General features: G+C 40.2%; 1 protein-coding gene across 2 annotated transcripts in view; it reads left to right on the top strand.

The window, feature by feature from the left end:
* negr1 (neuronal growth regulator 1) overlaps positions 1-12052 on the top strand; it is a 212484-nt gene that overhangs the window by 57153 nt on the left and 143279 nt on the right. For both annotated transcript variants that reach the window (XM_080430684.1, XM_080430685.1), the window contains exon 2: positions 7126-7364. In XM_080430684.1, coding sequence (XP_080286810.1) covers positions 7126-7364 — 239 coding nt within the window. The remainder of the gene's footprint in view (positions 1-7125; positions 7365-12052) is intronic.

Raw genomic sequence — 12052 nt, forward strand, 5'->3', positions numbered from 1 at the left:
ATCAAATTGGTCCAAGCATGTCACACTCTGTCCCATATGTATTCTTCATGATGTATTATATAATAATGTTAAAAACCCGCTTTTTTATTAAAGGAAAATGGAATTTGCACACACCCCCATAACATATTCCCCACATGTAGTCTCCTTTCACTTGCCATTCTGACGCCTTCATTCTTAAACGTCAGTGTGTGTGAACAGAATACTTTCAGTTGAGACTCTGTGATACAATGGAGTCCCATTGAGGGCAGTGAGCGGAGCCGAAGCGTGCTGAGAATGGTGCTCACTCACGTGTCTAGGTATCTCTCTTTCTCTTCATGTGTGAAGCGGTAACAATGGGTTAGAACATCTGTCTCCGACTTTGTGTTCAAACGTCTTCCCACTCCCACTCGCCGCCGGTTGTAATGGCTGAAGGTTTCTCTCATTATGCTCTTCAAAACATCCTTTTATTCAGGGAGGTTTTAGTGCGTGTTTCCATTAAGGGAAACACAAAGCCGTTGTCTCTAAAGATGTTCCTCGACTGTGGCAGTGTGATTCAATGTTATTTGGCTAATTCCAGTTAAAACAAGGATGTGAATACGTAATGTGCCAGGGGAGTCTTTAAAAGGGGCTGTTTAACATGGCCATCTCAGTGCATTATACGCATGGAGTCTGTAAAACGTGTCCACTCTGTAACACCTGACTGTATAGTGCACAGGTTTTCAAAGTGGGGGTGCTGCCCCCTGGGGGGGAATTGGAAAGGAGAGGAAAAATTAAAAATCAATCAATCGAAAACATTATCAAAATAATTTCAGTTAAAATTAATTTCATAAGATTATTCTGCCAGTTTAGACACTTTGAACCTGATATTGCTATTTTGGGCATGTCATATTGTCAAAAATTTCAAAACTTAATAATATAGCCAATTTACAAGCGTACAACGCATTGCAGTTGTATGTTTGAGGGAGTAAACAAGGGACATTCAGCAGATTAAGGAATTAGCTGGAAGCATTGTGAACATGGGGGCTGTTCTGGTTTAACGTATGGTGCCAAATGTCATGACTCAGCTAAGGTCATGGCTTATCGGTTTAGGTTTAGTTTATTTGCATAAATTATGAAAACTGATTAAAGAGAGGAAAGAAATGAAGGGGAAAAAATACAAAGAGAGAAAGATGTCAAAAGACAAAGATTAGATGAGTCTTTAATTATTCTAATTCATTCATTTTTGTTCGGTGCAAATGTCTCTCTACCACTCTATTAGTTCCCTGATACAGTATGTGCTGTGAGGCGTAACACAGTATAGAAAAGACGGCTTAAGATAGAAGTTGAAATCAATGTCCTCGGTGTCTATTACATAAGTGTTACATAACGGCAAATCTCAGACTACAGAGGATACCATCCAGAAGTGTGCTCATTTCTTTGCCAAAATGCGGCAAGAGGAAAAATAAAATCTGCTTATATGTGAGCTACCAGACTGTGAAACATTGGACCACGTTTGCAAGACGAGATTTGTGAGGTTGCTGCCAGGAAGCATATTTACATTTCAGCAAACTGTTTTGCTGAGAACATTATTTTGAAAAGCAAATGCGAATCTGGGTCACACTGATGCCCTATTGTTAATCATGGCACCCTATCAAAGAGCTAGAATGAGTTTGGCTAAACAGATTACAATCTTCCTGTCTTAGACTAACCAACATACTGTAATTAATGGCTGTTTCATCTCTATTCATACAAGGTGCTCAAATGCCACCCACACGCTTCTTTGTGTGTGTGTGTGTGTGTGTGTGTGTGTGTGTGTGTGTGTGTGTGTGTGTGTGTGTGTGTGTGTGTGTGTGTGTGTGTGTGTGTGTGTGTGTGTGTGTGTGTGTGTGCGCCGTGTGCGCCGTGTGCGCTGTGTGTGTGTGCGTGCACATGTTTGTGCGTTTGTGTGTGTTGTGCCTAATCACCAATGCAATGAATACAAATCTGTGGCCTTTGTGAGCCGAAAACAACAATAAAGAGGATAGGCATAATGAGCCTGACTGTTCTGCAATCACTAGTAACACGCAGGGACGAATAAAAGTATCATTTAATGCATATTTCAAGCATAAAACGCTGCCCGAGAATGCACCCTTTGGGGTCTATGTAATAATTAACTTGGCTTTGTACAGACCAAGGGATGCATACCTCCCGTCGGGCTCCTCCTACAGGAAAAGGGATTCGATTAAAGTAAAGCTCACTCGAGGTATCAGGGGTTTCGTGTTGCCCTGCCTTCAGCTCTGAGAGGCATCTACAGTATTTGAGGGAACAAACAAGGGAAATTCAGCAGAATAGAAAGTTAGCTGGAAACATGACTTGTTTGCAGTATAGGTCCTCCTCCTCACCCCTCTCATCAACACCACCACGGCTCTGCTGCGTTTGCACTTCCTTTTGGAGTCCGACCGACCAAGGCAGATTGTTGGTCTGAAAGGAAGTTGAAAAACATGATTCGAATTACTATTTGATAAACCTATTAGCAAACAAAAAAAACAACAACTAATTTTGTGATTTATTTTGTGAATTAAATTAAATTATAAATATTAACTTCAATATATGAAAAGGTAGTTTAGCTTTAATTATACAACGAACAAGCAAACAAATGTAAAATGCAGATAAACTGAACTTTATTTAGTTTAACTACTTACCCTATTCAAAAATCTTCAGAAATTGCCGATCTACAAGCTCACAAGATGTTGTACAGAAATGTTGTGAGCTTGTAGATCTGCTATAATTTTAGTTTTTTTTTAAGGCAAATAATTGCTAATATATCGGCCAAAACGATATATCGGTCTGGTTCTACTTCATTTGATACATAAACACGTGCTCATTTTATAACAGGATATTGACACGATGTGAGAATGTGGCAACATTTCCACATTGTGATCTGAAATGAGCCAAAATGAAAGTTGGAATAAAATCAAATAATTGTCATGCTGATTTCTCATTACAGCGGAGCTGCGACTCCCAAAGGAATGTGAAATGTGCGTTAAATGATGAGAAATGTGCTTTAAATGATCAGTCATTTGAAGATAATGTTCTTCAGAGAGGCTGGCAGGGAGCCCTGCTCCACTTATTGCTGTACTGTAGAGAGACACGCCTTGTATTCTGCATAGCAGCCCCAATTCTTTAGGTTTTGTTAGCCTAGGCCTGTATTTCTATCTTTAGATCATTGACAATGGAACTGGTTTTTGGATTTGCTCTTGTCACCTATTGGCCTTTACACAACAAAATCCTTAGTGTTAAGTCTTGGGGTGTTCAAATTGACCCCTAATGCTCATGGAAATGATAACTAGTCCACTGTGTCTTTTTACCACTGAAGCCCTATTTTATACAAAATTGTGCAAATAGTTTCACCTATAATGACATCTCTAAAATGTGGAAAAGTTGTGTTGACTCCAGGGCTTTTCCCTGTTTTTTCAACCCATAGTCTTTACAGACTGGGGGCATGGCGGTTAAACGAGTTTGTTGGAGCATATTTTGCATCAAGCTGTTCATATAGTTGATGCCTCATTCACACAGATGCCTTTATTCGTGGTAAAAATTTGATCTTGTTCCAAATTATGTCGCTTTATCGCTGCTTAATATTAGCAAAGAAATTCTGTGTTTGAAGACCTTTGTGCTGACCTTGCCTTGGAGCCCCCGCATAGGTCTTAACCTTAGGCCCAGAATCAGAATGAGAATCAACTTTATTACCACATCACAGGTTTGGTCACACAAGAAGTGGGTGAAATTCGTTTGTGTGCAAGCTCCATCATATTCAAGCACTACTCTATTTGGTCAGTTTACTAAGAGTTTTGAACCCTGCCTTGTTTCTGTTATTTTCGATGTTGTCCATTCTCCATTGTGACAAACGTTTTATGACACTGTCATCAGGGAAGTGCATCTGCGAGGTAAAGCCAGCAGCGACGACGGCCGTTGTCCTCTACTACTCGCATGTCTGACGGGCATTTCCTTGGCACAGGTTACAGGGCTTTGTTTTGGATGCCAAACTGATTTCCTCTGAGGCTTTATTGCCTAAGCTGGCAGTCTGGATGGCATGTTGACAATAGCTTAACAGTAGTTTTATGGCCCATTTTCTGTGGCCATTACTTTCACTGTTTGTGGCACTTAGAGACATGATTTCATCAGCGCAGAGAGACGGCAGGAATGATGAGAGCAAAACGACTGCTTTGCGCTGACCGCAGCTTTCATCGCTTTGTTTTTCAAATCCTGTGTATTGACTTTTCATCAGAATAGAGTTGGCCTCAAAACGAGTTTTCTTCAAACGTACATTGGTATACAAATCAGCATGCTGCTGCTCGAGTAACGCATTATCATATGATTACATAAACGCTCAGTCACTGCCATCACGTATTAAGTTCTACGAGTGGCAGCCATCTATACCCAGCCAGTACGTTCCATTTGGGCTAGCTTAGTGTACATTTTAGCAGGGTTGCAAATGACGTGGAACATGTGGAAACCAATCAATTAAAGTCTGTAAAAAAGAAAATAAATAATAATGAATAAAAATAGAAATAATAATACTAGGCAAAAAAATACCTACTCAGAATATTAAATATGATTTCCTGTTGTGTTACTGTATGGACATCACGGGAGTGTAAAGGAACTGGAAAGCCATTGTGAGATTATAGACACACTAGCATACGTTTATGAAAAACCATGGTTGATAATAGTGATAGATGTGTGCAATAACACTATACTGTGCACTAAAATGACTAAAATGAGAAGAAACAACTCCTTAATCTCTGCACATGTTGAAGTTTAGCAAAGTATCCGTAAAGTAAACTGAACTGATGATCCTGAGTATTGTAGGGGATTCCAGTGCAAACAGAGTAGTCCAGCATGACTGCACACATTTGTGCCTAATGCACACATAGATAATCTGCCCTAGCTCATGTACATGCATGCGCATACTTACACAGTAAAATCCTCAGTGTTAATTTAACTCTGAGCATGGGGTCTATTTGGTTACAAATGTGTATAAATTAACTTTGAGGATTTTACTGTGTGCCCTGGCACACGTGCGCTATAGGACTAGCTCTATAGCGACATTGACTGTATCCCTCGAACCTGCCCTTGATTCAACATTCAATAGGACACTTTTACCTTTGTCACATTAGCCAATGTTAATCACAGGACACAGGCGCTCAAGTAGTAGTACACACATGCATTCTACCTTCCATGTAACAGTGACTACAATGGTGAAATACACAATTTGTAGTTAACAAATCTCAGAGGGAGTGCAGAACAACAAAAAGACAAAGGAACTTAAATTGTGAAACTAATCATAGTGGATGCCTTTGATTGTAATCAGTGTGCTTTTTCTACCGTTTTTCCTGAAGACATGCTTTTCCTGTTTCATTTAACAGATCAATGTAATTTCCTCTTGAGGCATATTTATTTTAGTAGTAGCAAGTCATTGCATTTCAGTGTTTGTCTGCTAGTGCAGCTTTGAACGTGCGCACGCACGAGCGCACACGCGCGCACGCACGCACGCACGCACGCACGCACACACGTCCTCCTTCCTCTTGTTGACAAGCCAGTAGTTGTTGTGGTCTAGTAGATCCATGGAGCATGGCGCTGGCTTTGCCAGGGGGAAGTGGTTTGGTTTCAATCTCCCAACCGTACTAAAAACACGCATGCCTGTTCCTTCACCCTGCTTGGTTTGTATAATTTCTCCATGCCACCTCACATTAGTAATGAGTACTCGGAGGAGTATTTCAGTGCATTCTGAATGTCTTGCTCTACAATGGCTTTGAGACATCATTAGGCCCATAAACATAAACCTACGGTACACAGTAAAATCCTTTATGTCCGTTTATGGGTCCATTTGGTTCCATTTGTACATCCTTCTGACTTATATTAACACTGGGATTGTTTATCTTCAGATCTGGTGTTCTTGACCTGCCTGGAAGGTTTTGGTGTTCCACTGTATATATTTGAGAATAATTCAGCCGTGCCTTTTGGCTGTAGTTGCTCTTTGGCAGTATGCCATTCCTTAGTGGTAAATGAACAACAAGTAAACGAGGATATAACTTAGACCATCGTTTACTTGGATTGTTTACTCAATACAGCTTTGGTTCTTTCATGCATCTGAGACTAAGCTGAAGGTGGTGGCCTTTACCGTTTTAGTTTTTTATCCCGGGAGAAGATTGAAAAATAAAAAAGGAAATATATCTTGCTACTGCTCTCTGTCAAGTACTGTACCTTAAAAGTTTAAGGGACCTTTACTTGTATTGAGTATTATATACCTATACCCCACTACATCAGAGACATTTACCCCACTACAGTTATTTAAGAGCTTTAGTTACTAATTACTTTGCAGATTTGGATTATTAATACAGAACATACACTAAAGTGGTAAATGATGATTAGGTTAAGCTACCCAGCAGCACATAAAGTAATTAAAACCAGCCCCATCTTTATCAGCTGCAACGTTAAAGTGTCCAATAAGATGATTGTGTGAAATGGACTATTCTGCATAGTGAGTACTTTTACATTTGGTACTGCAAGTATATTTTGATGCCAATATTTAACCCATTAAGACCTGAGGCCGATTATACAAATGTCTTCTAAATCCTAACAGTTTTCTGAAACACTTACAGTATGTTGCTATAATATCAGTGGTTCTCAAACCTTTTCATGTCAAGGACCCCCAAAATGATATGTATTAGGCCGCGGACCCCCATCTCAAAATATTTTGTTCCAGGGACATCCAGAAGCAAAGATTTGAGTTACAAATATTCACTTCTAAAATATATATAAATTCAAAGATTTGCACAAATTTTCATGATTTCTCAAAAATAGCAGATCTACAATCTCATAGTGCGGCACTCGGTGCCGCACTATGAGCTTGTATATCTGCTATTTTTGAAAAGCCAAAGTATAAAATATGGATAACGTGGTTACACAGATGCGTTCCCGGTCTTAATGGGTTAATACGTAAAACTCCTGAATACAGGACTTTTACTTGCGGGAGATAATAGTTCTTCCACCGCTGCAATTCATCACCATCTCAGCCTGTGCTCAATGGTGTAGAAGACCAAGTGCACTTATCTATTGGAGAGTCACACACACACAACAACCGTTGTCCTCAGAGCTGACTGAAGTGTCTCTCCCGTCCCTGTGTAGGTGCTACCTGTTGGATGGGATCTCTAAGGGAGCCTGGTTGAATCGCTCCAGCATCATATTCGCGGGGAATGACAAGTGGTCCGTGGACCCGCGGGTGTCCATCGTGTCCAGCGTCGGGGACAAACACGAGTACAGCCTGCAGATACAGAAGGTGGATGTAACGGACGACGGCCAGTACACGTGCTCCATTCAGAGTGAGCGCAACCCACGGCCAAAGCTCCTCAACCTCATTGTCAAAGGTGAGTGCTGTCTTTATTGCTGTGCGTGCACAAAGTACTGCGCGTGTGTGTCTGTCTGTCTGTCTGTTAGTCAAGCACTTGCAGAGAGTTGTGTGTGTGTCGTGTCTGTCTGTCTATCATCACTTGTCGAGGGCTGTGTGTGTGTCTGTGTGTGTGTGTGTGTGTGTGTGTGTGTGTGTGTGTGTGTGTGTGTGTGTGTGTGTGTGTGTGTGTGCGTGTGCGTGTGCGTGTGAGCACATCCACTAAAGCAGCTGCCAAGAGGAACATTTAGTTCTGTTTTTTTGTCTTTCTTTTTTTTATCCATTTTCCGCACCTGGCCATTCAGTTGCCACATAAAACGTTTTGAACAATATCGCCCTACTTTGATGTAATTTTCTACTGTCCCCTCCTGCTTGCATCTGCTCTCGGCCCCCTCCTTCTAAGCTGTAATTTTCCCCCTGAACATCTTGTTTGTTCACTATTACATGGATCATGTAGCCCATACAGTTCAACATATGGTCTGTGGCAATATTCTTCCATTGTCTGGGTAGCTAATGGTCACAGGTGTATCCAGCACCATCTGTCCTACAAAAAAAAAACATCACTCATTCACTTCATTCTGGATGAATCCTTTCACTTGGAGGGGATTTTTGGTCCTGTTTGGTTGAACATATTTGCTTTAAATGGAAATGTCTTAATCACTTAAGGCCCCTGGCCTGAAAGCATCATCGACACGCCTGTTCACATCGTTTAATTTAAGCACAGGCCTGTGTAGGTAGAACAAGTGAAAACAAACCTACACAAATGTAGACGGCAATACAAGTTTTAAATAAAAAGAGACTACTTTTCCACGTTGCTCCTCCAACTCAGGCTACCTTTCTGCGTTGCTCCAACTTATTTCGGATGGTCTTCGAATAGAACCGAGCTCTGATAGATGCATCAACAGCTTTTGATGCGCACATGCACTCGGCGCCTGCCAGGAGTGTGGGGCTACATTCATTGTAAACTATGGTTGTTTGGTGATGCTTTCAGTGTGTCAAGGTCCTGACGCACTGAAAGTACGTCAGTGCTTAAATAACTTTTGTGTTTCTAGTATAATGACATGCCCACAATAGGGATGCCAGGTTGGAAGTGGTTTAATGGCACCGCCTTGTTGAAGGATACAGTCGAGGGTACATCGTGTGTCTCATGCCTGTAGGCTTCCAGCATGAGACGAGCCAAGTAAAGAGAGCCTTGCGGGTAATAATGACTCGAGGCGGTCTACGTACAGTAGCTTTAATCAAACCTCGGAGGGTCTGGCCACAACAGGTACCAGCTAAACGAGGCGTGATTCTTTGTGAACGTTATAGTCGGAGCCTGTCAGGTTTGACCAAGCAGTATTGACATATATGCCACTGCCGTGATTCACAAAAGGTACACATCGTGACATTTCGACTTCTAACATTATAGACCTGCCACTGAGCAATTTGAGGGCAGTGGAAATGTACGGTATATAATTTGTTTCCATCCATATAGTAGCAAACAAGCCGATAAATCTACGTGTCTTATGGGAAACAGCTGGAGTTGTCTGATAAATTCACCAGAGAGCTAATTAACGACTGGACTTTGACAGCAGCAGAATAATTGTTAGTTGTTGTGGTAATAAGCTGTAGTCTGAGTTTGTAAGGTAATGCCTGACTGCCTTAGCTGTTACGGTGAACTACAGAACAGGAAAATGACCCTATTGAAAATCCATCTTCTAAATGCCATGTTCCATTCCTTTAACGGTGTGATGCAGTGATTTACAGCAATTAAGTCCAACTTGACTCTGACTATGCTTTGTTTATCTACCTGCAATAATTATTGCTGTTAAACATTCACATTCCCTGCCTTCATCTCAGCGCTGGTCGGTGAGCCTGCAACAATGGAACAGATGTTGAAGTGTATACATGTGGATTAACATTCAGGGATAATCCAATCTTTCTCAACCCTAACTGTAGGTGATTGGATAACCTTTCGCTCCCTCTGGTAATCATTTGTTTATCACATGATGACCATAGACTTATTTATTCACAAAGACAAAAGAAATGCATTTGATCAACACGTTTGTTGAATAAATAGATTAATATTACTGTCAATGAACTGCCCTGGTGAATGAAAAGGGATTTGCCAACGGTGTGGGAGGGAGTTGGCTAAAAACACGGCCAGCCATTACACTGCCATTATGGTTGCTGTTTTCCGCTCTTATTTGGGTTCCTTTGAGCCCGGATTAACTCTGGTGTCTGCTCAGCTGTGAATTTCATCAAACCATCCATAAACAATTCAGCGCAGATTGGTCAGCTGCCATATTTTGCTGTAGGACTGATATGAAAGCTGGCTAATCTGTGTAAGTTTATCACCCTCTCTTTTTAGTCCCTAACTAACCCAAGGCAAATATATGCTGGGTATGTGATAACATTCGCCTGGCATTGCCAGACTGCTCACGTTCTGATCTCGGCGTTGTTTTAGATCTGCTATTTTCGTCGTTTTTGCAATGCACCATTGTACAATCTAGTATAAAAACAGGTGGTTAATCAGACTAATCAATGTAGTTAATTATAAAACATCAATTAGATTTATTTTGTTCCGCATCAATTTGTTATATAAAAATACATTAAAAAGTGCATCTCGATTATTTGAATATTCGAAAAAGTAATCAATAGAATAATTGCAAAGGAAATAATGGCTAGTTGCAGCGCTGTATGGCATAGTTGATTGTCAAGCTTTGAAGCAGTGGGCTCATGAGCTCAAAACTGATAAGGAACCCACCCGATGAATGAGACCCACTCCGTGACCCCTGTAACATTGGCACCGTGACCTGTATCAACTGATACACAGCTCTCCAGCTGGGCCGGCTGCTGTGATGTGATTTTTATCTCAAGTTTAGTTGAGATAAATGTAGCTGCAATGAAGAGATCGGTCAAGCTGTGGTCCTAACACTGCTTGATGGGCACAGCATGGCACAAACACTGCTAGGATGAATGCTTCATTTCCCACTGGGGCCATTCATGGACGCAGCCGATAATGTCATAACTTCCGATAATGTAATAGCTGGCAATAACTTAATCTGTCATTTCAATTCTGTATGTAATAATAACCAATAATCTAATATCTTACCAAAATGTCTGAATCAATGACATAATAACTTTTGCATAATCTAATAAGTTATTTCATTAACGGCTGCTACAAAGCCATCAATGCAAGCCATGCATGCACCCCATGGCAGCCATGGTAGGGCCAGGCACACAGGATATATATTGTTCAACTGGCATGTGTTCAGGTTTAAGATATGGTAGGATGATAACATGAGTCTAATATTGTATTTTAACCCATTAAGGCCTGAGGATTCTACAAAATGTCTTCTAAATCCTAACAGTTTTTTGAAAAAACTTATGTTGTTACAGTATGTCAGTGGTTTTCAAACTTTTACATGTCAAGGACCACAAAATTGTAGATCTATGAGCTCGTAATAGCCAAAGTGTAAAATAATGCTATTTAGCTCAAATCTAAAAATGATACAGATGCGTTCCAGGTCTTAATGGGTTAATGTCTAATTAAGGAAGTCATGTATGACAGTGCACAGTAAACTGGTATTTGCAATGAATTAACTGCAGTCAATGTATGGTATTTACTACAGTACATTTTGCACATAGGTCGAATTTTTTACTTCTAGCAGTAGTAACCCGATTGGTGCTGTTTACCACTTAAGCACAACTGAAATAATGGCAGTTGTCAGTCCAGTGGTGGAAAAAGTACTCACATGTTTTGCTTATATAAAAGTATCAATACTGCAATGTAGAAATACTCTGTTACAAGTAAACGTCCAAAATTCAAAATGTACTTGAGTAAAAGTACAAAAGTATCGGCAGCAAAATATACTTAAAGTACCAAAAGTAAAAGTACTCATTGTGTAGAATGTCCCATTTCACAAGTTCAAAATGTATAAAAAATCTTTTGAAAATAGCCGACCTACAAGCTCACAATGCGTCGCATTGTGAGCTTGTAGATCGGCTATTTTCAAATGGCCGAAATACATATAGGGCTGAAGTGGTTACTGTGTTTTGTAATAATAATCAAAATCTACAAAGTAACTAGTAACTCAAGTTTTCATATATTTGTAGTTGAGTAAAAGTACAATATTTTCCTCTGAGGTGTAGTGGAGTAGAAGTAAAAGTATTGAAAATTGTAAATACTGAAGAAAGTGAAAAATACTTCAGAATTATGCTTAAGTACAGTACTTGAGTACATGTACTTAGTTACTTTACACCACTGTGTCAGTCACAGAAATAGCAACAGTGAATAGACATTATAAAACGTTACCGTAGTTTACGGTAGTCTAAACCTACGCATTCATGCTATGTCCTATATGTCAAACCCAATCCATCTGGTAGTCCAAGAAGGGTATGCAAATATATTCTAAAATGTTAATCAGATCATGATTGTAGATGGAATTGTTGGCATGGCTTATCCTCTCCCCACACATTGGGAATGTGCTGCTGTATTTGTACAATGCTTACAACTGTCATTGCTTGGGCGGAACTATGCTTCTTAATCAGTATGGTATAAAACCGAAGAATGTGGATGATTGCTGTCCCTTGTGGCAATATAAAAATTGCTTTCTAAAGCCATTTAGACTGGGAAATAATTTTTTGATTTCTTTGGCTATTCAAAAATAGCAGATATACAAGCTC

This window comes from Gymnoscopelus braueri (genome assembly GCF_963280865.1).
Source record: "Gymnoscopelus braueri genome assembly, chromosome: 6".
Taxonomy (NCBI): domain Eukaryota; kingdom Metazoa; phylum Chordata; class Actinopteri; order Myctophiformes; family Myctophidae; genus Gymnoscopelus; species Gymnoscopelus braueri.